This window comes from Takifugu flavidus, chromosome 2, assembly GCF_003711565.1.
Source record: "Takifugu flavidus isolate HTHZ2018 chromosome 2, ASM371156v2, whole genome shotgun sequence".
NCBI classification, from domain to species: domain Eukaryota; kingdom Metazoa; phylum Chordata; class Actinopteri; order Tetraodontiformes; family Tetraodontidae; genus Takifugu; species Takifugu flavidus.
The window spans coordinates 16582745-16609376 of record NC_079521.1 but is presented as its reverse complement, the minus strand read 5'-3'; the positions used below and the strand labels follow the sequence as shown (position 1 = coordinate 16609376).

At 48.5% G+C, this 26632-nt stretch overlaps 2 protein-coding genes across 3 annotated transcripts; one reads left to right on the top strand and one right to left on the bottom strand.

Moving 5' to 3' along the window:
* On the top strand, positions 1-4216 carry ric3a (RIC3 acetylcholine receptor chaperone a). The gene is made up of 6 exons (XM_057025019.1): positions 1-225; positions 1549-1769; positions 1956-2028; positions 2139-2232; positions 2301-2458; positions 2532-4216. Exons 1-6 carry the CDS (start codon positions 108-110, stop codon positions 3245-3247), a joined length of 1380 nt encoding a protein of 459 aa, XP_056880999.1. The 5' UTR covers positions 1-107; the 3' UTR covers positions 3248-4216.
* On the bottom strand, positions 3833-25801 carry tub (TUB bipartite transcription factor). 2 transcript variants are annotated; one of them, XM_057024971.1, is made up of 12 exons: positions 25576-25801; positions 12378-12429; positions 11421-11583; positions 10679-10816; positions 9559-9711; positions 8707-8828; positions 8140-8331; positions 7952-8064; positions 6556-6670; positions 6203-6301; positions 5947-6118; positions 3833-5571 (listed from the first exon to the last, which is right to left on the bottom strand). In XM_057024971.1, the coding sequence occupies exons 1-12, from the start codon at positions 25629-25631 to the stop codon at positions 5438-5440; spliced, it is 1509 nt and encodes a 502-aa protein (XP_056880951.1). In that variant the 5' UTR covers positions 25632-25801; the 3' UTR covers positions 3833-5437. The 2 variants fall into 2 exon arrangements, with proteins under 2 accessions (XP_056880951.1, XP_056880955.1); XM_057024975.1 differs by lacking the exon at positions 25576-25801 and adding an exon at positions 15485-15842.
* Positions 25802-26632: the final 831 nt, after the last annotated feature.

Genomic DNA, 26632 nt, shown 5'->3' with positions numbered 1-26632 from the left:
ATGTAATCTGAGCAGAGACGTCATCCAGATGAGAGATGGCATCTGTGGGCACCAGCTTTGCTCTTCAACCGAAATAAACGCACAGCTGCCGATTTTCTCCGTTAAAAATGCCCATAACGACTTGCCAGAAGGTGACTCTGATATCATGTTCTGTTCTCTGTGTTTCACTCTTCCTGCCAAGGATACTTTTACCTGCTGGAAAAAGGGAAGTGGGGCAGCCTGGGGGTAAGTCGGCTTATCAGATCATCACCACATCATCTTTATCATCATCATCCATCACCAACCATCTCCATGTCTATCTGTCCATGTGTGTGTTGTGGATGAGCTTGTTGCTCTGACACCATGAACATCACATATTCCTATGTAGACTTTTGAAAATGTGCATTTTAATTCTGCATTTATCTCTATTCATTTATTTTACGTTTCCACCATACGAAGAGCAAAAGCAGAGCAAACTTTTTTGTCCCGCTAAATAATTTAGTTTTGTAAACCTGCACATTGTTGTACATTAAATAAGATACGAATCGCCACTGTTCTGAATGTCAATTAATAGTTTTATTCCAAAATGGACCAATTCATGCGGGGGTTGAAAAGCGATAACTTTGAAAGCGAGCAGATGATTATTATTGGTCATAATCCCTGTCAATCACAGATTCCAGCCTGTGATTGGTTTATAATTACCATGGGAACCGCCCACGCGCTATAACAATAAGCGGTGTCGCTGCCTGAAACTGCCGTGACGTAGACACAGATATAGTTCTACAACCAGAAACAGAAAAAACCTCTTAATGCTGTAGCTGCCCTAATGCTTCAAAATGAACTCCGCACTTAGATTATAACCCTCGTCTTTGTTTATTTTAAAATATCCAGAAGAATGTTTCGTTGTTTATTTCTGACATACGTTTGTTTTCCGCCGTTGGCTTAACAGAAAATACGGAACTCACGACACATTTTTCATTTCATTCGGAGTCAAAATCCAAATTACACTGTGCAAAATCCAAAGTGTAGCAAGACATCGCCGGAAAGACAGTTTAACTACGCACACCTAACGTGACTGCAACAAACCAACCAACCTCTTAACCATAACTAACATTTAATCTATAACTAACAACTTCTGTCATCTGCTACACAGCTCAGAAACGCCTTATTTCTAGTCTTTATTATTTATTTAGCGAAATTAAATCCTAAACACCAATGTTTAAAAATGGCGGGATGACCCGTCGCTCACGTGACTTACTTGTGACGTCAATCCGATGACCAATCAGAGCGTTGCACTGTCTGCAACCTGGCTACGTCACTTTTTAGGATCTGGAAAACCGGAAACCAGACCCGCAGGTACCAAAAGGAGCATAAACTTAAGCAAACGCGAAGCAATAAACGAGCGCTTTCATGTCTATATCTGAAGGCGAACATTATTTTGATATTGGTATTAATTCTATAAGTTTTCATTCACAGGAAATTGTTTTCATTATTTTATAATAGGAAAAAATGTTGTTGGGGGCGTTAAAGACAGGGAATGGTTAAATGTGGGATTTCTGTGTTCTCCAGTTGGACCCGGATTTTATCCAACTGTGATGCACCAGTATCAAATGCATCATGAGGACCAAGACCAGTGGGGGGTGGACCATCCCTCCTCCATCACTCATGGGGCAGAGGTCATGCTTAAAATACAAGGCAGCCAGCCCCGAAGGAAGCACAACCTAATGGCTCAAGTCATACCACTATATGGCTTTGGGATTTTTCTTTACATCTTTTACATTATCTACAAGGTAACTCTTAAATATTAAACAGACAATATACATGGACATCCACTACACTGAACATTTATTTTCAGTGATTGACACAAAACATTTCTCATATTAATACACACAGATGCAGGGTCTTTGTTTCCCACTGACCTACTTTGAGTACTGTGTGATATATTTATCCATGCCATAAGCATTTTATATTTACAGCTTACATGCAACGGAAAGACTGTTAAATCAGGGAACAGTGCGATACCAGACTCAAGCATGGAGCAGAAGAAGAGTAAGTATCTGTCATTTAAAGACTTCTTTTTAAGTAACATATGTCAGCTATGCCCCTAGCATAAGGTAGATGTGCTATAATGTTTGCTGAGATGCTTTTGAATCCAATAGTCATCAACTGTGAGCTGATCAGACTGCAGGAGAGGCTGCAGCAGGCAGAGACAGTGATGGAGAGGATTGTCTCTAAAAAACAAAGTTCCAGAAGGTAAAATCAAAACTTAATTAAAATACATCATTCTGATCCCATGACAACACGTTTGTGTCGCCCTCTAGCGGTAGACGAAGGAAGAGTAAAGGGACGCCCTCCAAGAACGAAGAAAAATTGCTCTTCCAACTTCGACAATTCACTCAACTGATGCAAGATGGGCGGTTGGAGGATGCTTCTCCAGAGATGGAGGCAGAGTTGGTCCCCTATGGTGCAGACTGGGAAGGTATTCAACAAAATGGGGACATCCAAACTCCATTCATTTGGAATGCTGCGTTTATGCTTGATTTCCTTTGAAGGCTACCCAGAGGAGACCTACCCAGTGTATAACGATGATGATGAATATCGGGGTGATGATGAAGACTATCCCAGGCCCAGAATTCCAACCTTTATGCTGCTTGAACCATCCCAGCAGCTGTCTGCTGAGGCACTGGCAGAGAGGATGGAGCAAGTGGAGGAGCAGGCCATGGCGAGGAAACTCTCCATTGTGAGAGAGGTGGACGAAGAAGAGGAGGACGAGGAGGATAAAGAGGAAGAGGAGGACGAAACAGAGGAAGACATAGAGGAGGAAGAGGAGGAGGAAGCTGAAGCAGAGAAGAGGCACCTGCTCAGTGTGAGTTCGGCCCAGATGGAGAGAGAGGAGCGACTGGGTCTGGAGATTAGCAACGAGCTCCAGGGTTTCAATGGCGGGAAGAAACAAATAAGCTTCAGCGAGCACACAGACGTGTTTCACTACCCCAAAGAGGAGACATACCAGGAGGAAGACCAGGAAGGTGATGGAGATGAGGAGGACGAGGGGGAAGAGGAAACTGATGAAGATGACCCGGTGATAGAGGCAGAGAGTCTCCAGTTCAGTGGGGACGGTTGTCTGAACCCGGAGGAGGAAGCGGAGCGGGCTGTCCAAGAGTCCATACTCACCTCTGAGGACGGAGGTGGAGGGCCAGATGTTCATACTGAGGTGCCCAGGGGGGTGCAGGCAAGTGGGCTGAGGATGCGAAACAGGAGAGAGACCTAAAGAAAAGATCCTACCCCTGAACTAAGAACATTCCAACTGAAGCTGTTGTGTATAAATGATTTCACCCTGGTCTAGGGTTGGTTTTTGGCTCCGGCGTGAGTGAATGTGCTGTCTCTGTAAAGGTTCTAGACATTTACAAACATGCTCACTAAATTGTTCTTTTAAATGCTCGATGGGTCCCCCTGGTGGTCACAGGAGGGGGTGGCACCACAAGCACAGAGACCCCGTCACCCCCTGGAAAAGGGGGCCATTTTCAGGTGTTTTAGGAAACACACAAAGTATTGGTAGCATCAGGAGTGGGGGAAACATTTTTAACAAAACTGACCGAGGCTCTTTCTTCAGGTAGGTGACGAATTCTGTGGAGTCCACATAAAAATCTGTCTATGCTGTTTTAGGGCAGCAGGGCCGAAGTACATTTTCTGGTCTGTCTTATTATTTTATGTATAAAGTCACATCCAAGACCCTGAACCTTTAATCATAAGTGTCACAAGATCTCTCCAAGACCCCTGAGATTTATTACATTTGGTGTATGCAAGCCTGAGAAAATATGGTCAATAAATCTCAATAAATATCCTCCTCCTCACCTTTAAAACTGGGGTCAGTCTGCACTTTATTTAAGCAGTTTTGGGGAACTACAAAACAGCTTTTATGGACAGAGAAGAAGATATTTTTGAGGATGAGGAATGCAAAGTTTTTTTTCCCCTTTTTTAATGATCAAAAGTTTAGACCATCACAGTAAACTTTACACCATTTACTATACATTACAACAAGAGTACTAAAAAGAGAAGGTGAAAGAAGCTGTAAGGTCCCAGACACACGTATGAACAGCAGACAGCAAGAGCATCAACCATTCACAATAGAAATCGAAAATAGAAGATAATTGAGTACAAGAATAGCACATGGATAAAGTATCAGATTGTTCTTTGCCTTTTCTCTTTTTTCCCTTTTCACAAGCCATAAAATACAAAATATTTCTTTTTTTTTAATATTTCAGATATCACCCAATAAGCAAGAGAAGAGTAATACTTTCATTAAAAACATGAGCAGCACATGAACATGAACCTACGGGTGGTCAGATGAGAAAATTCCAATAAAGTGAAGCGAAAGTGAGAGAAAATGGATTAATACTGATTAATGAGATTAGGGGACAAACATCAGAAGACGGGCGCAACGTTGAGCCGTGGCTGCCGTTGCTACTTTAGTGACTGCGCAAAGAAAATGTGGTGTTTTTACTTTATAGTCGTCTGGGAAAGAAATGAGCTGTTTGTTGTTCTTTTTTTCCGCCATTAAGTCAAATTTAACTGTCACTCAAACCAGTTTTAGCCCCTTTGGTCCTTTTATGGGATGTCACGGTTGCTGATGACGAGGAAAACCTTCAAGATCAACGAATTTCACATTTCATCTGAGCATCAATTTGAAAAAATATAAGAATTTTGACTTGGCGGTGACAGAAAAATGACAGGAGCCGGTGGAAACCGAGCTCCTCCTGCAGCTAAAGCCTGGACACCAGAGTCAGTCTTCAAAGGCACCGTAAAGGACGCGCAGACACGATTCAACCACCGCAGATCTCAGCGTAAAGTGTCCCACCATCCTACACATTCACATACGTGATGGGAGGTGATATTTACTGAAGTGGCCGATCTCTGCTCCAGGTAAACGATGTGCTCGGCGTGGGTCAGCACTGCTGGATTTACTGTCAGTGGCAACAGAGGGAAAAATAGGTAATAAATACATAAATAACATAATAAATACATTGTGACGTGCAAGGCTATATAGCTACTGTAGGTACACGAGCGGGTGTCATGCTGGAGGAACTCTGACGTGGATCCGTGTTGTGGGTTAAACTCCGGTCGACTTTCAGAAGCAGATGTTTTAGTTATTTTAACACGTAAAGAAAAATGTTAAACGTCTCCAATACGACAGAAAAGAAGTGTTTGTTGTTACGGTACAAAATAAAAAGGTTTATAAAAAAAAACGTGTTTGACTTTCCAAGTGTTGGACTCAGTGTGCTTTCCCGGCACTGACACACACACACACACCCACACGCACACACACACACACACACACGTTGAGGCCCATAAGAGTTTCGCGGGACTTCCAAGGTGATCCGGTGATGCTGAACCTGCCCCGGAGGTCCGTCGGAAGCCCTTGTTCCCAGGACAAACGGAGCGTCCCAACCTCCGGCTGGGTTCACTCGCAGGCTAGCTTGCTGTCGAAGCTGGACAGCGCGATGGCGAAGGCTTGCAGGGCACACATCGGGTAGTTAAAGTCCATGGTGAAGACGTCTTCTGCCACACGACCAAACTGCATCACGATGTAGTCGGCTGCAGAATATCAGCATAAACAGGCTGCGTGTCAGTGGTTATCTTCAGACTGGAACAATAAAAAGCAACCTTAAAGTTGACGTTATAGTCTACAGATTTCAGTTTTGATGTATTAAATAAATAAAAAGTAAGCGTGACTGCCCTCTATGGGTGGAAACCCGCTATTACAATCAATTTTTGCTATTTTCTGTCGACTAGTACTGTTAGAGTCACACTGTTAGCTTGTTAGCTGTCTTAAGTGTCTGTGTGATTCTTTTCTTTTGTGTGTACTGTAGTGGTGGCTGTTGGAGAGTTGCCCCATCTCAACTGCCCCAGGAGCCCTGCCCATCGTCAAGCCATCTTTGGGGCTCTGAGAGTTCAGGTGCTCATACTCACGGTCGTTGTCGTGGATGATCTGGAAATTCTTGACGGAGGCCTGTGTGACTCTGCCGTGGAAGTTGAGCACGTAGGACTGAGTGTCGTCGTTCCACACGGGCGTCTTGTTGTGGAGCTCGATGACGCTTTCGGTGTTCTTGTTCTGCCATCTCGCCAGCAGTGACTCGTGCTCCTGAAACGAAGAAGAACGAGCTCCTGAGCGTGACAGCGCGGACACCGGACACGCGGCACGAGCATCAGAGGCGGCGCTGCGTACATTCCGTGGGCGAATAGACACCCGTTCATGGTCCATGTTCATCCCTGGAATGATTACGCTCATTTTACGAGGTCCTTTGAATCCCAAAACATTGGTTTCCTGAGCGAGAAGAAGAGAAGACAGAGCTGTAGCAACAACAAATCAATAAAAACGATGGCAGTCGGCAGCATAAAGGGGCGTCTTCTTTAATCTCAGTAACAGAAACAGCTTCTAATCCTTTAGCGTTCATCACTCCACATCCTCTGGGTTACTGCGACCCACACACACCTCCTGTATTCAATGAACACGCGTTTACACACACTCGTCTCGCGGTCGGTTCTGAAAGTGCATTTCTGAGGCGGGTCTGGACTCACGTAGCAGATGGCGGCCAGCTCTTGACGCAGGTTCCCGGCTTCCAGGCTGCTGGTGGTTTTCACCGGGTTGAGACCGCTGTCGTACACCGTGAACTTGGTCCCCATGAGGTTGGACCTGCCGTGTAGACAGAACTGAAGCAGAGCGCAGCTGACGGCTGGAACAGCCCTTTTGACACTACGACCCCGTGCGGCCAGATTACGCAATATCACACAACCTTGTGCTCTCATTGGACGTTAAATTCTAACTGCTATCAGGTGGGTGGCCCAGCACGCCGTCACTGTGGCTCAGACTGATGGCTGGACTTCCTGGTGGTGGACGAACACACCCCGTCCTCCCGCCATCAGTGAGCGTGCTTTGGCCTTTAAGCTTTGGGTTTGTGTTTCTTCTGTTTTGGCTCACAATGCTTCCTGCTTCCTGTTCTATTCTGAACGCTCTCTGTTCTGCTCTTGCTTTGTCTTTGCAAACCCTCTTTTCCCCCGACTATTTCAGCTGCCTCCTGCTCCCAGAGTCCTGCAGCCCCCCCCCCCCCCGTCACGCCATGATTGATTGATTCAATTAGCTTGTCTTGGATGGCTTTTTCTGGAGCCTCTTCCGTTACTTCGTCTCTGTCCCAACTGTTGCGTTGGCGTTTGGACCCGCCCACCCGGATGCAACAATAGCTGGTTTTATTTACAATAATCGCCATTCCCGTCCTCCGTCGCACAGGTGATTCCCACCAGTCAGAGTTGATGTGACAGCTAATGCAGCGGGCAAAACGTAGGATGCGAGCGCACGTCTCAGCTTCCTGTCGGCGGCCGCTCGTCTCAAACCCTCGCGTTGACTCTGCGGCGTCTCTACCCGGCGTGGAAATGACCCGGTGCTGCTGTGGTTAGGACTCTTTCCCAGCTGTACGGCGCCCTTCGCCAGGCCTCATTTAGCGGTTAAGGGGGACTCTTGAGGAGCTCCGGATGAAAGGTCAGCGTTCACTTAAATTTAGATCTCCATCAATCAAGCCGGGCTGTGATTGCGGCGGTTTGAGCAGCGCATCGACCGACGACCGGGCCGCCTCTGAAGATTAAAGGCTGAGCAGAGTCGTATTTGATTAAACGCCGTGGCGTTTCCATGGAGCCACTGACGCCGGCCCGAAGCGCTCTTCCCAGATAACACGACCACTCATTTCCTGCCGGGCCCATTGTGGCTGAGTCTATAGCTAATGCACATCTATTAGACAGATCTATGATAGATAGAATGTGATGAAGGACATGCAAGAATATAATTTTCAAGTGGCTAATCAGGAAGCCATTGTTCACATTCAGACTGGACCTGCTTGTGATTCAGTGATCACAATGTCAACAGTGCGATGATGATGGTGGATATAGTCTCATCTCTGTTGCAGCAGGTCTGCAGAGAACCTACCTCAGTTTACCGATGAAGCTTTCCCCACCGCGAGACAGATCAGTGGGATCAATGGAGATGAGGTAATTCGATGTTTTGCTCTTTTTCCTCTTCCTGCCGGCCAACAGGAACATCTGCAACCAGCAGAGATCCCAACGCTGAAGCTCCTCCCATGAAGCCAACGTTAGATTTCGCATCCCTGAACTCACCTTTTTCCCATCCTCCTTCTCCAGGTGCAGGTAGTAGGTGGGGTACATGCCTCGGTCCATGCCCTTCTTGTCCCTGGTGATTCTGCACTTCACTCGGACCCCCTGGGGCGCGGGGCGCAGCACAAACTCCTCCAGGTCGTCCACGTCCACGGCAGGGTCGCCGACCGGCGGGGTGGGCGCCGACGCCACCTCCTGCGCTCGGGGAAGGAAAAAAAAAGACCCCTCGTGAGACGGCGGCCATGTGAGTGACGCACGGCGCCGAGTGTCAGCAGGTCGGAGTGTGATGAGCACATCGCTCACGGGGAGAAAGAACCAGCACACGGGGTCCAAAACAAGGAGCTGAGGCACGAGGAGGAGAACCCGTGAAAGGAAATGAAGCCATCAGCCCAACACGCCCGACATCAGTGACTAAACCGAAATAAGCAAAGCCCAAAATAAACTCTGAAGCATCCAGCTGAGCAGAAAATTGATTCTGCATCTCCCCCCTCCTCTCTTGGTTATTAACTGGCGAACGGCTCGGTGTTCTCCGTGTGGGGCCAAACCACGCGCTCGCAGCACGCCGCTTACCTTGCATGACTTCCTGCTTGTGGCGGAGCCGGGCCGCGTGTTGCTGTTCAGCTGCGAGGAGCTGGAGCTGATTTCATCCTCGTCGTCTTCCTCCTCGTCAAAGTTCATACTGCTGGATATACCTTCATGGGTGAAACATATCAAAGAAAGGAGGGAAACTAAATAAGGCGTCAGCCCCCCCCCACGCCTGTTAATTGGCATCGTGGAGTTTGTAGCCTGCGACAGGAATGCCCCCCCCTCATTCACAGTCAGGTTTAATCCATCACAGAGGAGGTGTGAAGCCCCCAGATTAATAATGCCTTCGAGTTAGCAGCTCTAAATGAAATAATGATGCATCCTCTGTTGTCACATTACCAAACCAACGCGTGGCGGGTTGATGGCGCTTTTATGGGAGAAGACGTGCAGCATTTGGGTGTTTTCCTCTCTGCAAGGACGCAGCTCCTCCAGTCCACAACAAAAGGCCCATTAAAGTAAACTGACCTGGACAGAACTCAACGAAATAACCTGAAGAAAGAAACTGCTGTTTTCTGCTAGCTAATAACGCTCATGCAGTCATATATGTGTTATATATGCAGCGGGTGAGTGGTTATAACCACACCTCCACTAAAACAAATTGACCGGTTGATCATTAATGACTGGAATCTTTACAACAGAGGATTTATGTGCCAGGCTGTCGATATATAGGGCTGAGGCGCTGGCTCTTAAAATAGCATCTGTGTGCTTCTGGCGTGACTCAGTGTGTTTTACCCTCCTACAAGACTCTGCAGAGCTGGAGCAGAATGTTGTGGGTGTAATTACGGACTTGTGGTCAGTGGATTTAACGGCAGAACCACTGGTTGCTGCTGACGGTACCTTTCTTGAGCATGGTGACACGCAGGTCCTGTTTGCTCTGCGAATGAGTGCAGCTCATCACGGGCTCCGGGTTCCCCTCCTCTGTGCTGTTGTGACCCACTGTCAGGATCTGGATCTGGCCGTCGTCCTGCTGGAAACCCAGGCCGTCCACTGCTGCAGAGCCACAATGCAAACAAACCATGTCGGTCTCCGTCACGACGTTAGCTGTTGCTAGGCTATTGCATTTGTTGTGCTAAAATGGAAAAAATAACTCAAATCTGTTCTTCCCAATCTACTCTCAATCCCCCAGAACGAAAAAATGAAATGAAAACTACAAATTCTATGTTGCCTATCTTCTATGACACCTTAAATGCCATATTTCACTTTGGACTGTGAGTTTGAAAATCTGGATCTAAAAACAGTTTTTTTTTTATTTAAAATGTGGGCAATTTGGGATACGCCCCTAGCGGTCAACCAAGGAACTGCGGAATTTGTTGACAGTCACGAAATTGTGTTGTTTTCTCTTCTTCTAAGAAGTGAGGAGTGAAAACAACCGGTGGTTTTCCAGTGTCCGCTGAAACGTGTTGCATTAGAAGCCTTCCCTCATGTATCCTGTTGCCTGATACGTGTTTATTACTGCGAGTCCCTACTCGTGCTGTAATCTCAAGAGACTCGGCGAGTGAGACAGAAAAGACGGTGAAACAGGTCCTACTGCTGACCTGATTAATCGCTCCTCTCGGGGGAATTCTTTTTTTTTTCTGGGACAAAGTCATTTCAAAGATGAACATCTCGTATCGTTGCTGTGAGGATGATTTCCCAAATTAGCCTTCAGAGTGCAGGAAGATACTGTATTTGTCTGTGCTGATATTGTGACACATTCTCATGGACAGTTGCAGTGGCAGAGAGCAGACAGCCCCCCCCCTGATGCCAGTCTGTAACTGAGGGCTTGAACAGAGAGCTGCAGCTGCAGGGTCATTCACATTCTGGGCTGCTCTCGCCGCCTAAATCAGCTTTTTCATCGTGTTCTGCTTTGTTTTTGACCGTCTCCTCCTTCTGTCAGTTACTCTTTCTTGCGTGTCTGTTTTTTTGGACATTCCCCTCCCCCCACTCCTTCACTCTACCCATTTGTCTCAATGCTGACCTTTGTGCTTCCCCTTCCTCTCCTTCTTTTCGCTTCCGGTCTGTGGCGTGGAGCTGGCCGACGCTTTGCCCTTTTTGGCCGAGCGGGGCGGCTGTGCATCTGCTCTCGACGTCGCCTCCTCCTGTTCGGCCTCTTGCACTGAACACAGATGGGGAGTGGGTTCTAACTTTGGAAAAGCAGACTGCATATTGGACTCCATTTTATTCTCACAGCAAGTGCGACGGTTCCTACAATAAATCAGAATTTTGGCTTTGAAATGTGTGAAAGAGAACCGCCCATATTAAAGCACAGGCAGCTACGTCCTGCTCATGAAGAGGAGGTTGGTAAAGGGAATATTACCCCCATTTCATCAGAATATTTGCCTGGTGCAGGTTGTCTGTATATTTTCTCCTCCATCCTCATGAATTGTGACAGTTTGTGGCCTGCAGCCCAGTAACCGGGCCTCAGAACTGGAGATTAACTGGCTGCTGTGTTCTCTGTGCAGATAAGCAGACTTCATCAATCCCCAGTCCCAAACCACTTCCTCGGATTTGCAGCTCTCCGGAAAACCCACAAAATAAAGTCTCATAATTTCCGCTGCTTCTGATTGAGGCGGTAACATTCCGGAACCCCGTACGCCATCCGTCATTGCAAAACCCATTTTCAAACCCATTTTCAAGCCAAGAAGTTTAGTGAGTAAGCGAGGTAGACAGATTTATCAGCCCCGTCCTCCCCGGGACCGGGGAGCGCTCCTCTTCCTCACCGTTATAAATGGTGCTGCTGTTGCTGCTGAGGTAGGATTCCACCAGAGGAGCCTGTTCCTCGCTCTGCTTGGTCCGCCGAGTGCGAGACCTCCCGTCCACGGTGGACTGGACCATCAGAGGCTCCTGCCTCTTCTTCTTCTGCTTCTGTTCAAGGAGCGCTCGCTGTCGAGGGCGCGGTGGCGTGCGCAGGCATACAAACAGACAGACACGTGGAATGAGACTCAAAATATTTCGATTCCGATCTGAGCTGCAACAAAAAGGCAAAGTGGGTGATAAAGCTGCGATTTATGGCTGCCACACAGCGGCGGAGATCATCCTCGCTGATATTCCAATATCTCCCTGCATGATTTTCTCTTTCTGACAGAGGATTATTCATTAAAAGTCTGGGGACCTTTGAGCATCCTTCAGTATTTGAAACATATGCTGACATAATTCCTCTAAAACATATCTGAGGATGCGCTGCCAAAACGGCTAAAACCTGCGCTTCGATACTCATCTGGACTCCATGTCACATATACGCCAGACTCACAACCAGGACTCATCAAATATTAAAGGTTTCTATTAGTGGAGGAGGCTAATAGGCTACGTGCTCCGCAGCTGACGTCCTCGCAGGAGCAGCACCGGCCCAGAGGCTTGGAGGGTGCTCGCGTTTGTGCACGTCAACAAAAGCTGAACCCAGTGAGGTTAAACAATGAAACATTACAGCCAGTCAGTCCTGAGGAGCGACATCATCCGGATCAGTCACCTGACCTGCTGATGATAATCTGAGCCTTTATCACTTGGTTTTAATCCCGTTAAATATTTACTCTTCTTCTTGAATAGGTTTGAAACCCCTTTCCAAAGGTGCGTGCTGCATTATTTACCGTCCTTAAACGCATTTCCTGCTCACGAGAGGGACCGGAGTGATGGAGAGAACCCTGTTCTCCTCTCTGGGATGGAGTGTTATAATAACCCACCTGTCTGTCCAGCTTCTGCTGTCGGAGGTTGGTTCCCTCGTCATCTAAAGAGCTGCAAAGAGAAGAGGAATAAGACGCAACTTAATTAGCCTCCTGCCCTTTAATTACACTGCTTATCTTTGTGCCATTCACCAAACTGAGCCAAAGTTTTGGACTGAAAGGAGCTTCTCAAAGTTTAAATTGGACCGAGTTTTGATTTTGGAGCTAATAAAAACACAGCGTGCGTTTATGGAAATGCAGTGCAGAATATAACGGCATGAATCATCTCCAGCGGCAGCCGCGGCATCTTCCTTTGGAATGATAAGCAGCTTTACAGATCGCAACGACCACCAACCCGAGCTCAATATCAACAAATCAAACGAGCCGGTGCCGGACTCACGCCGCAGCGGTGGAGTTTGCTGGGATTCATGCCAAATTTGCCTCCGCGCGTCCGGCTCCTGAACGTGATCCTGTGAATCTACTCGTTGTGGAAACGAAGCTTTATGAACACACAACACGCAGCAGGGGCGAGGATCTATATATGATCTGAAAACATGAGTGACGGCTGTCACTTTCCAGCCATTCTGTGGTGCGACTCACACCCGTTAGGGGTGGACAGGGCTCCAACACACTCCCATCAGCAGCAGTGGAACCACGGCTGTGTTCTGAACGCTCGTGTTGTATCCACACAGGGACGTTTCTGGAACTGATCCCCTCCCCACCACACCGTACTAAGAACCTGCAGGGGCCTCCAAGATTCTAATCAACCTAATGAGCATATTTTTCCAAGGCTGTGGGAGGAATCTGGAGCAACTGGAGGAAAAACCCACGCAGGCAGAGGAGGAGGACGTGCAAACTGTGCTGCCTGTGCTGCTTTCTGAAACGGGCCGTAAATTTGTGCCATGTAAGACGGGTCAACTGGTTATTCCCAAACGCGTGCACACAGGAGCCGGCGTGGCTGTTTGTCCCTCCATAACCTGTCACCCACCACCTGGAACAGGCTCCAGCCTGCTGCCGTCCACATGGAGAGAGCAGCAATGGATGGACAGACATGGTGGGACAGAAACAATGACACAAAACCAGGCAAGGACAGCAGGGACAGGGGGTCCTCGAGTGCTCCTCTAAAGACAACCGTTTGGATGTCATCCACCACAAATTAATGACGCCCCTTCAGGTCGTGGGTTTCCCAGGTGACATCACTAGCATGGACCCATTTTGGATGGGAAGCAGCCACGGAAGCTCCCACTGGCTCATCGATTCAAAAACGTCTGACCATCCTAATCAAATTAAGAGACGAGGACTTCCTAAAGGAAATAATCAGCATGAAGTGAGTTCACATGAAAGAGATAATGGGATGTCACCAGAGTTCAGCCTTCAACCCAACACCTGGTACTGCTCTACAGGTTGCACTGGACCGAACCCTTTAGGGTGTGACCCCAGACTTCCCTGTGAACCCTGAAAGAGTCCAAATGATCACACAAAGTGAAGTAAAGCAGAGAAGAGATGATTGAGGGTGGAGGAAGTGGTGCTGCTGGTGGGTGGGAGGAGAGGGGAGGGGGGTCTGCTGGCATGTGAGAAATGAGAAAATGTTGTCGCCGTCCAGATCTGCTAACGACGACGGCCACTGATCTGCTCTTTATGCGTGACGCTGAAGAACTGCCATTGTTGCTCTGCACAGTCAGATTGAGCTCCTTCAAGCACCTCAGCATACCTTCTCTTCATGAATCCAGGGGTAAAATGCACATATACGGTTAGAAAACGAAGTCAGCTCCCATTGGCTTGAATACCAGCAGTGTGATGAATAACAGACATATGATGAGGGCTGTTTTCAGATCCTTCACACACACACAAACAAAACACTCTGCATTCAGTCGTCATCTGTGTGAATGGGCATCAGAAGATAATGGCTTTAGAAGAGCAGTTCCACCGGAGGTCAAGCAGCTCAGTTTGGGCTCTGTTGTATATGTATCTGCATCATATCAGCGGTGCTCCTATTAAATAGCCATTATGGCTCTTCTGCCATGCAGGGCAAATTGTAAAATAAGGTGCAAATGTTAGTAATGGATGGGTTTAACATGGGCGAGATGGGTTCTCGTAACAGTGACTGACACATGCAGTGATGACAGCATCAGGGATGGAAACATTCATGACTTTACACGCCCAGTTTAACAAAAACTAAAGGGGATCTGACCAGGGGACTCAAGGAAACCTGGGAATCTGGACTTTTTCAGAAAGAAACAGGATCCAGCACAAACCCCACCCTCTGTTTAGGGTAAATAATGAAGCTGGTGCTAACGACGGGCTTCTTTTGTCCCCTCATCGAGCGCGAAGCAGAAATAAGACAAAAGATCTTCACAATGCTGAGACGCTGATGTGGAAGATTTGCCCCAAATTCAAAAAGCAGCTTCGGGGTGTGTGTTGTCGGCTGTCGGGAGAGTGTGTGTTCCTTCGTTCCGCTCCAACTTAGCACAGCTGAAGGAGACTTTTGGTTGTGTGTCGCTCATGTCTGTGTGGGGTTAAGCCCAAACTCTCAGTGACACTTCAACGGCTTGAAAAAAACTGAGTGCTGGGTCCCCATTTCCGCATTTAATAGAAAATTAATATAAGACGTGTTCACTTCCTGCCGCAGCCTCATTGTGGAATCTGTGGACCGTCACGGCGGCAGCGTGAACCAATGGCTTCAAAGTAAGTGGGGGAACCATGGCGATGGGTTTTCAATCAGCCAGGCTTGTTAACAGGGCTCTTCAAATGTCAAAATCAGGCCAAACACTCAGATTTGCAGACATGACACGAGAAAAGAACACACAACGCCTGAGTAATGTCTAAGAACGATATACTATGAGCTATTGTCATATTCAGACACAAAAAACCCAGAGCAATCTTAATGATACGGCCAGCTAGAACTCCTGGATTCACTTTGGGGAATAATTGAATGTTCCTGTTAGAGAAGTGCCCGTGGAAGCGTTAAACATCAGCATGTTCCTATTCAGATCAGAACAATTCCCGTCTCCAAACCCCGTTTGTCTTTCCTACCAGTTGGACACGTGTAGCCGACCAGCTGCTCGATAAACAAACACGGGGCTTTAAAAGATGAAAGCGCTGCCCTTTCCCAGGGGGGTGCACTGTACCTGTAGGGGATCCAGTCGGAGGAGTGCTTAGAGCTCATCCTGTGTCAGTCCCTCCGGCTGCTGCTGCTGCTGCTGCTGCTGCTGCTGCCTGACGGACTGCGCCAGCGCGGGTGGAAGCGGCTACGGGGGTCTAAGGACAGCGCTCACAGCTGGAGAGCCCACATCGCCTGCTCATCCTCCGCAGTCTTGATGTCCCCGGACCTGCCTGGCTTCCTCTGCGTGTCCTCTAGCAGTGCGGCGGGCAGAAGCATTCCACGGTCACGGAAAAGGAGCCTTTTCTCGTCTCCCATGTGGATGCTTCCAGTCGCCGCTGCTTCTCCTCATGCATCCGCCTCCCCTGCTCCTGCTCTGTGCTGGTCCCCCCAACCTCCCCCCCCCCCCACTCTCGCTCTCTATCTAAATCTCCATTTGTTTCTTGCCCTTTAAATCCCCCCTCCCCTCCCTTTTCCCACCTCTCAGTCCAAATCTCACTCTTTACCTCTCTGTCTCATCTATCTGCTGTTATCTGCCGCGCGGCACCACCTTCGGCATCGAGTGGAAAACCTTAAGCCCGGGAAGGTTGCGGCGCTCCTGTTTTGTCCTGCCTCTGTGTCATTTCTGCACAGCGCCAGCCCCCATCCCATTTTCTCTTCCTCTCTCTGTAACACACGCTCTGTACCTTCCTTGCCTGTGTTGCTCGACGCATGTAAAGCAGGGAGTCAGATGCGTTTTGTGGGGCCATAATTTATTTATTCTCTCAGAGTAAGGGGCATTAGCATATGACTGTGCAGGCTAGTGCTAACAGCCTTTAATTCAGCCAGACAAAGCCACCCTGTGATAGCGGCGCGGCTCTGAACCTCGCTCACACACATCTGCTTCCGTCCTCCTCCTGCCGCCCCTCACTGTCAACACAAACACACATCGCTCACTGTGCTCCCGGGTTATTCAGGAATCCGTCTACAGACCGTCCCACTAAGTGGCTTCCTTGTAACAAAACCGCCTCACAACGAGCCGATTCACGCCTGCGTGCGCATCTATTTCAGCAGTTATCCATACAGGTGTTGTGTGAAGGTGAAGGAATTGATCTGTGGAACGTGTTCTTCTCCTCATGGGTGTGGATGAAAGCCTAGTCTCCACAGAACGCCGTCACAGCCGTGCACTTTTACGGGCTCCTGTAACATGCTCATGTTGATTTACAGCATTAAATGCAACAAAGCACTTAAATAAAAGCAACAATTTACTGTGCGAGTTGAAACCCACGCCCATTTTCCTCAAGGCCGGCTGTTATTATCTGCACGTCTGACACACGAGCAACGGAGTTACACATGATCTTCATCCCAGCAGCTTCCCTTCATTATTTATTGCTTGTACGAAGACATGACTCACTAAACATAGAGCACACGGCAGTAAACAAGAGTGGTGGAAGCTAAAACAGAGGCTTTTTGTCCCTGAATCAGCTAAGGTTTTATTCCATGAACGACTGGTGTTTTAAATTAAACTACGGCTCATCCAGCGAGTCCGGACGGACGGATGGACTATTATAGACCTCGTCTAAACAAATGCATCTCCCAAAATCCTTCTGGTACACACAGAAGGACTAAATGTCATATCACGCAGTACGAATCAGGCCAGCCTGGCTCATCGGGGGTGGCAGGGAGTTGGCTGGCCTTATCTGTCACCAGATCTTAATCCAACGCAGCACAGGGATCTGGAGTTTGGCTTCATGGATGTGTAGCTGACATATCTGCAACGAGTGCCTGACGCAGTCGTGCGAATACAGGCCGAAGTCTCACAAATGACATCTGTAAAGGGCAAAAGCAGTCCTGCAGGTAACAGGAGGCCTGACCTGACTGTAGAGAGCAAGAGGAACAACATAAAACCTGCAGAAATAAAGAAAGGCCAGGCAAAAGAGCGCCACCTAATGGCTAACGGCTTTGAAAACAGAGGCGTAAACGGTTGACATGCTAGACACATGAATGCTGGAGTATCTGGAGGACAAACATACAACCATGAAGAACTGAATGGGACTGTGGAACATTAATCAAGGGCTGCATATACAGGCGAGAGGCCACGCCCCCTCCCGTTGTTGCGTTTTGGCCCAGATAATCACAAAGAGTTCCAAAATAGAACAACGTGCACCTGCCCCACCAGAGATCATCCCACGGGTTACTGTATCAGATAGAATCAAACACGGGCATTAACGGGTGCTCACAACGGGGGGGTCCGAGCGCCCTGAAGCAGGCCACGAAGGGGCAACGAGAAGGTCGGCCGCAACACCCACACGCAGACCCTCAGACCCAGAGAGCGACCCGCTGAGCCTCAGAGCCACCATCTGGTTCTGAACAGTGTCTGCTCACAGGCGCTCATGATTAGCCTGAAATGTGCCAGGCCTTTAAAAAAGAGCATTCGCTCCAAATTCGCTCCTGACACGACTGAAACCATTGATTGAGATCTTTCAATTACAGCCTCTCGGCTCCTCAAAAGAAGAGTCGGGTCCTTCCAGTAGGACCCGGAGCAGAGAGTGTTGGGTCACGACCCTGGAAACGCGTGTTCCTTCTTTAAGGACTTCTGCCATTATTCCATTAGAGCAGTTAGCACAAAGAGTGACCTGAGCTTGGAAATGAACGGCATCGTCGACCCTCTGAGGTGTAATTATCATTATATTTGAGGAGGTCTTTTTTTGAAGGGAGCTCTTCCTGTGCTCCTTGGAACGGCGGCTGATAGCCATAGAAACAGACGTGTTCTTTAAAGGTGCCTCTCACAGTTAATGACAGAAAAGGGTGGAAATGGCCCGAGGCAGCTCCTGGCCTGCCTGACGAACGTCAGAGTAAATAAAAGGAGCGTCGCCATGATGGAACAGGTGTAACGCAGCGGCCTGGGAATATTTGATGCTGAGAGGGATTTGAAGTTCGGCGGCGGTCACCAGAGGGCCGCTAACGGCCGAGTTCCACGTGATTCCCCAATGGCAGGCCGTGTTTTATCGGCCTGAAGCGGAGCGTCTCTTTCCTCCCTGCTGACAGAGGCATTATATCATTAAAACCAAACAAAAAGCAAAGTTCCTCTTGACGAAATCGATTTTTCCTGTTCAGAATTGGCGTTTTCCCTAAGGCGCCGTTCTCCCGGTAACAGGAGGCCGGTAGCACCAGTGATTATAATAACGGTCCTGGCGCAGAACGCTGATGTGGAAATGGAGCTCTGGCTTGTGTCTGCTTGTTGCCGTCACACAGCCCTAATAATCCGGTCCAGCACATCTCAGCTCTGTAGAGGACCCCCCCCCCCCACCTAAAACATTTGTGTTGTGAACATGTCACATCCTGCACGAGCCGTCTCATCATGGCGGAGGGATTTGAGCTGCTCTCTAATGACCCTGATTACCAGCCGGTCCTGTTTCCCCCAAAACAAACCAGTCCTCTGTCCAGGAAGACCCTAATGGAGAGTCACTGGGCCCCGCCGGGGGCTCTGGAGCCGGGCCAGGGAAGCGTGTCTGTCAGCCCAAACCGGGGGAACGGGACCATCCAGCTGACATGGATGAACAGATGGAGATGATCGAAAGATCAGCACACGTCCAGAAACACGTGTGAATCTTCCAGATGAGCACATCTGCAGAGCTGGAGAAGGCAGCTCCCCTCAGCGTCTCCCAGCATTCAACTGGGTTTGTGATGCGAAGGTAAAACTCTTCCTGCAGAGAAGCAGCTGCGTTGGCGGGAGCACCGAGGTCGTCCCCATCAGACGCTTCCGTCAAATTCGGCCTTGAAAGACGGGACTGCGAGGGACGCAACTAGGACGTAAAGGGAGGAGGCGTGGAGTGGCGTCCCGTTTCATGTGGGGGAGGAGGGCAGGAGAGGCAGGGAGCATTTAAAGTCTCACAGGCTGATGGAGTTTAGCAATGCTAACAGATTAATCATGGATAGGGTGAAATAATGGGTAGAAACATAACGGAGGACAGGAAAAAAGGATCAAAAGTGCTTCTATTTCCACTCCTCAGATTTGTTGTAATGTGACCTAAAGGGAAATGAATGCATTTAAAAGTGAGGGCAGAAACACAGCGGGAAAGTCTTATTAGATAAAGGGCACGTCGATGGAAACAAAACTAATCAAATAGTGCACGGCGCTCGGGAGAAGTGGCCCTCAAAACCTAATCTGGCCCTTCAATTTGCTCCGAACCTTCCAAATGAAAGCATGTTGTCATTACATTACCTATTTCAGAAATCTTAACCTTAACCTGGTTATCGGCCCCGGTGCGGCAACATGGTGGGGGGGGGGGGGTCATACACATGACTGAAAACACGGGACTGAGGCCCTCTGTTGATCTCATACTCCAGCAGATATCGAAGGGAATTTAAAGAGAGAATTACGAAAAACTAAAAAAACCATGTGCATTTTGAGGGAAACCTCAGGGTGTTAAGCAATAATGTACGAAGCAGAATGTGGGCGACCCCCACTCTAGGGCTGCTTCCTGTCGTTAGACCCAGAGCCACGTGCACAAAAGCCTCAGTCAGACCCTCTCGGCAGACCCGGGACATGCATAAAACATGATTTGGATGAGAAAATGTCAGGCTGGACGGAGCAGCGTCCCACAGAGGGGAGCAGATGGACTGCTTCAGTCAACCACTGCGCCTCTGCATCGCCGCGTATGTACGCAGGCACAGCGACGCCGCCAATACCAAAACAAGGCTAGAACAATCCCAAGGTTCACTGGGGCTTTTATGGCACAAACATCCGTCTGAAGACGGGACCTAAGTGAGTGTTGCTGTACAGGACGTCAGAGCGGCGCCTCGTTGTAAAACTTTCACTTTTTTAAAAAAGGACTTCAACTCAATTCAGTCAATTCTAAGCTGAGACGATGTGCTTGCATTTGAAAGCCACCGGTAGCCATGGTTACCACACAAACGTCCTTGTGTAGCAAGATAGCAAAGCAAGTATGGCGCGGCGAATCAAAACGAGTTTTTTTTCTTCCCCCAATGAAAAAGTTTCTCACGTAAAGCACATTTGCACCATTTAATACTAGATCCTGGATGGGCTCTAAAGAAGAGTTCCTGTCATCAAGAATGACGTTATGCTGGTAATCTCACTCTCAGAGGCAGCGATGTTCCAGCGGTGCCATCAGGGGATGCGCCGCGTATTAGCCTCGTCTATCTTTAGAGAGCAATTAATGGACATGAGTCATTCCGAGCTGCTTCTACGAACATTATCTCCATCGACGGTGTTGAGAACTCCACCGCACTTCCATAAAAATCAATTCGAGGAGGGTAAAGCAGATATGCCACAGCCATGTTGGCAGATCACATTCAAACTCAGCCCTCTGGCAAGAGAATAGCAGGACCGCACACACACACGCACGCACGCACGCACGCACACACACCACTGCTGGTTTGATCCTGTGACCATGGCAACAGCAGAGTCTACATCACTGTGCTTTAACCTACAAATGAGTTTGTATTTTATAGATAATAAAAATACACCACATGCAGGATTTCCACAATGAATGTGGCTAATTGGTGTGTGTCGACAGCAGGACGGTGGAACGTCTCGTTGTGCTACAATTATCTTTTCCGACCGCAGACGCGGTGTTCATCCTCGGCCACACGGGGGCGCTGTGGCCCAGGCTGGCGGCCCCTGGAGGAGAGGGGCCATTTCAGAGGCTGCAGCTGCAACACTTGGACTCAATATTTGCTCATCACAGCCATCATTCATTTCTCACACTGTTCCATTCAACTATTCGCATTCACAAAGATAAGAAGGAAAGTCAGCCTTAATCTTAAAGGATCAGTGTCGGCTGCTAGATTTGATGTGACGCTTGTTTAAATATGTGTTGGCTTTTCTCTGCTTTTAGAGGACGGCAGCCATCCAAACACACTCGGATTCACATGCTGTCTGCATTTAATCCTTTCATCATTACGAGTACACTAATTGCCATTTATTATTTTCCATCAAGCTAGTTTGGTTCAATCTGTCTCCATTAAATCGGTGTCCCCTGCAAAGGTGGGTGCTTTATGTCATTTGCTGGCTCCCAGTCACGCCTGTCTGGTTCTGTGTGCAGCAGACAGGCAGCAGGGTTTGTTCCACGGTTGTTTTCTTTGTTTACTCGCTCCCCTGGAGCTGCAGAGCATCACTCGGGGCAGCAGAAGGAACCACACGACCTGTCAGTGTAGCGCTGCTATGAACATTAACTCGCTGACTCAGCATGGATCAACGACCCGGGGCCTTAATGAAGCCTCTCGATTACTCTTTTGTTGACTTCCTCTATGAAAAAGGACGCGCAATGTCTACGGTGTCTCCCTCTTTTGGCGAGCAGAGTAATTACACAATCTGTTATCGCATCTATGATGTCATATCCTCCACATAAGCGCCGCTGACGCTCGTCCAGGTGAATAATGTCGGACGTCTGTTCGCGCCCACAGTCTGAGCACAGATGAATGGAGCATGAATAGGAGAACAGCAGGACGCAGGACAGAACCATCCTGTACCGAGGGATCCAAGTTAAATGTCAAAACATTCACAGTGAAGCGAACTGATTGTAAAAGTTTAGAATAAAATAATCCACAATCAAACATCGGGGGGGGGGGATGTATCACTGCGCTGCTAAATTGCAGTCAGTTAGAATGGAAACAAGTGGAAAATTACAGTTCGAGAGAGCCAGAGGAGCTAATTAGCAGCATGCTAATGAGATCGAGACCCTCCTCCCAAAATGAGGAGGTCTAATTATTTGGTCATTTATTCTTCCTTCCTTCCTTCCTTCCTTCCTTCCTTCCTCCTGCTAACAGACACCACGTCTAAATCTATAGGATTTGAATATATTTGGAAAGATTTCCAAATGTTTAGAATAAAAGCGGAGCACCCATAAACGTGGCTGTTCAGATTAAATCACATCCTAACAAACTGTGAGCAGTTAGCTGTCAATCAAAGCAGCCTTAATTAGGAAAACCTGTTGCCATAATATCATTTACACAGGTAAAGACTTATGAAGTCAAATCAGTGAATTATAGGGGGCCAGACAAGCTATTTCTGAATCATATTCCTCCTCCAGCAATGATTCAAAGCAGATCATTTATGGTGAAAGGGGCCCAAAATAATATTTCAGCTATCATAATAATCTTTGGTCGGTGCTGGATGATGGAGCCCTTTAGAATGGAGAATTGGTTCAGCTCAGAAATGCAGAATTGCCTTATTGGAGATGGAACCAGGCTACGTGTGTGTGTGTGTGTGTTTTCTAATCATCGGTCTCCATAAACCTTCCAATGTCTACTGGAAACGTGTGCGGATGCCTGGATGCTACATCTCCAGCTGTGTAGTGTGATTGGAGGCTGTTAGCTTCACATGGATCCAAGCTCCATCATCCCTAACTAGTCTGTCCCAGGGGCCACTGGGGGCCATACAGGAAGACACCAACCAAGGGTCAACAGTCCATCCAGACAGGCACCATTTAGAGTATCTAACCAACCTGTTTCCACCTCAAACCGGAGAGACAAGATGGCGGACCGTGGCTCCCAACGCGCCCCTCATCTGCCCCTGAAGACTCATTCAAGGCTGTTCGGGAAAACCGTCGATAATAACTTACAGATTCACCTGCAAAACCACCGCGCGCGACCCTGCAGCCTGTTTGCTTTGCCGCCTGCTTCCGCCCGGTTACTACAGAAACAGGCTGACATTGACTAATCTGTGACTGCGTAATAGCTGGAGAGGAATCGGTCTAGCAACCGCACAGCTGCCCGCTGCTCCTGGAGTGTGGACGGCTTAATTGCAGAGGTCAGACTCACTGTGACTAATTGGTGTGTGTGTGTGTGTGTGTGTGTGTGTGTGTGTGTGCTTGTAATAACAGCACTATAGCAGGAGGGTCATCGAGCTGAGAGGTGAGCAGGTCTGATGAAGGAGGAGGGGCCATTCCAGACACAGCAGGTGGGGAATTATTCTTTTTTTGTGTGTTTGCTACATGAAAACAAGAATGGCTCATAACGCTAACGACACTTTCACTTTCAAACTTATGAAGCAACCGGATAATTCTATCTTGGAGAGTCTTTAATGCCACTGGGGGCCCTCAAAACCATGGATCCGGGCTGCAGGTATGCTGGCTCCGTGCACACTGTGGCCCCCAGGATGTCGGAGGGCTTGAGAGAACTTGATGAGTCAGCATTATTTGATTAGATATTGACAACCTGGTTTTAAAGTGGTGCAGATTAGTTTCTATTCAAACCAGCAAGAATAGAGTCACACGAGTCGTCCTTGAACTCGGCTCCTTTGACCCAGAGGACAGTTTTCCACCTGTTGGGCTCCTGTGTTTGCAGACTTGGTCCCATTGGCAGCAGAAACACCGTCCTTGAGGGCTGTTGTGTCTCCAGGCCTGATGGGCGACACTCGATTTCCCAAATAAAGAGCGTCAGAAAACGTGTTGCAGATTTACAAGTTTTAAATTTACTGCAAAACTAAGGCGACAGGTGAGCGCTTGCGTTAGCATCCAGCTGTTTGTCCATTCCAGGTTGCCGTAGGAACGTGACTGAGACACGTTCTTGCACCAACGGAGGGGGACAAACCTCAATATTTAATATGAGATATCCTATTGCTAAGAATTCTTCTGTTCATCACATTAAAAAGTCTTAGTATATTACTAAACAGTATCACACCCATGAATTCCACCGCAGGCTGCTGCCAGGTGGCTGCTCGTCAGAGGAAGAAATGTGCGTGCACGTGGTGCTGTGCCATGTTTCTGATTAGAGGAGCGAGCCGAGATGCGAACACTCATCGTTGATTAAAAGAGGCCCCGTCTGCTCTCAGCTCTGTCTCTCCAGCCCACCTTGTCCTCCCATCTCCTGGAGACGCTGTTTGCTGAGTGGGCGCCGGGACACGGTGTGATTGTGCACGACGTGCACGCGGCGTGCAGACGTGTTGTGCCATTAGTATTCCAAAGGCAGGACAGTAGCTGGTGGTCGTGTTTCGCTGTCAGAGCTGCATTTGGACTCGTTAAAGCCTCGTTCACACATCGCAACATCACCCAACGTCTCCCCAAGCATGACGCGGCATTTCTCACTCCCAGGTGTTACCTGAATTACCAGATGTTAATCCTACTTTATAACTGTTTATAAGCCTTATTATAACCTGCTCGTGGACCAGAGCTGAGCATTGATGCCAGCAGGGGGGTATCAAGTGTATCAAAGTTATATTTTGATCTTATTCGGATCAGGATGGTTTTAGCTTTAATACTTTAAGGGAAAATATCCAAACTGATGTGTTGTGTAACACACGCTTACAAATTCACACAAATATATGAATAGTAAAGTCTAAAGTGACTGGCAGAGTGTTGTGATCACTATTACTACAGGGAATAGAACTGCTAAAAAACCAACATTCTTGTGTGTGATTGTCTTAAAACCATGTAAGATGTTGGACGCACGCACGTGCACGTGGACAAACTGTCGCACATTTTAACAGTAAATCTCCAGATGATTCCCAGTCGGCGCTGAGGGCCCAGTCGGCCTGGAAAGAATCTTCCGGTTTTGACAAGCTGGTCAATATTGATCGCACAACCAAACCAAAGCAACACGTCAGCACGAGTCGTCAACATGGCTCGTTCACACTTTCCCCGGGAAAGCGTCCCGATGGCGTCACATTTTCTGATCACACGTGGGACGTCACACGTCCAACATTTCTCCTTTCCATCCCAAATCTCCGGAATCCTCCTTGGACGTGAACCCAGAAGGTGGTTCCAACACACACCCCGCGCACTTTCTATTCTTAACATCGATGGTCATGAGACACCTGGGAGGCGTCTGTGCACAAAAGTTCTGCGGAAGGTGAGATGACACCCATCCAAAGGTGTGTTGATGACGCTCTGGGGACATTTGGGAAGATCACACGCACCGTGCAGCCTGAGCTGAGGCTGAAAAACATCAGCTTTAAGCTGCTTAATGACGCTCCTTTTTCAAATTTCCCAAATCCGTTGCACCTGTCAACTAATCGCGCAGATGAGGGCTGGTGTGTGTGTGTGTGTGTGCGTGCGTGTGTGTGTGTGTGTGTGTGGGGGGGGTACTCTCAACCTGACGGCCTGAACGTGGCGACACGAAGCCGATAGCCTAGGACGCGTTCTACGAGCGCTGTTGTCAACACGAAGGCTGTCTTACCTGTCATAACTCCATCTGCTGTAGGACATGCTCCTGTTGCCGCTGACTCCCTCCATGGCTGCCGGGTGGTGCTGCCGGGTGGTGGTGGCCGGGGGCGGCGGGGGGGGAGCGGACCTGAGTGGCGGGGCGAGAGTGACACCGGCGGAGAAATCAAATCAGATCAGATCGGACTGGCGTCGTTCGCCGCGCGGAGGAATCGTCTTCCCTGTGAATGGGCGCTCGGGCGCGCGCTCATCTGGGCTGCACCATCGCGCGGAGGGGGCGCGCGAGCTGTCAGGGAGCGGGGCACGCGCCGCTGCATCTCTGTCGTTTCATTCACGCGGACACAGCGTGCTAATTAACTGTAGCTAATGGCGCGCGCGCACACACGCACACACGCAAAAGAACAATTTGCCCATTAACACCTGTCCCACTCGGCTATTTTAACAATACAACTGAAATCAACTCGCAATCACGTGACTACTGTGGCCTAGAGGGATCAATCCCTTTGATTACCTGAGCTGCCATGAATTTAAATGTACTTTGAGCCTAAAATGACAGACACGCTTTGCCTCAGAAGGCTTTGCAGTCTGCACAGTTGTTGCTTCCTCTGTCCTTAGACGCTTCAACCAGTTCAGGGCAAATTTAAAGACCCTTTTTGGGAAAAAGAGAGAACCTGTTGAACACGGATCCAGACTGGAATCCGGCTCCTGAAGGCTCTGCCCCCTTTTGGAAACACTAGGAACTACAAGCGTTTTGAGAGGGCAGAACTCTGGGCTGAGTTCACTTAAATAAGAGGGCGTGAGACAGTTCTGTGTTCCTGGTTCTAGTCATCATTCTGGACCAGCTGCACAGTCGGTAACACCAAGGCTACAGAATATGTTCCCCATGTGTTTGGGGCCTAATATGATAACATCAGAGTCCAACTGTAGGACGTTTCCGGGCCTCCTTTTGTCTTTGAGTTTCAGGAGCTGATCGATTTGGTCAGGCTCCATTGATAGAAATAATTGGATGTCATCAGCATAACGATGGAAGTTTACTGAATGCTTCCTGGTAAGCGTGTATAAAATGAGCATAT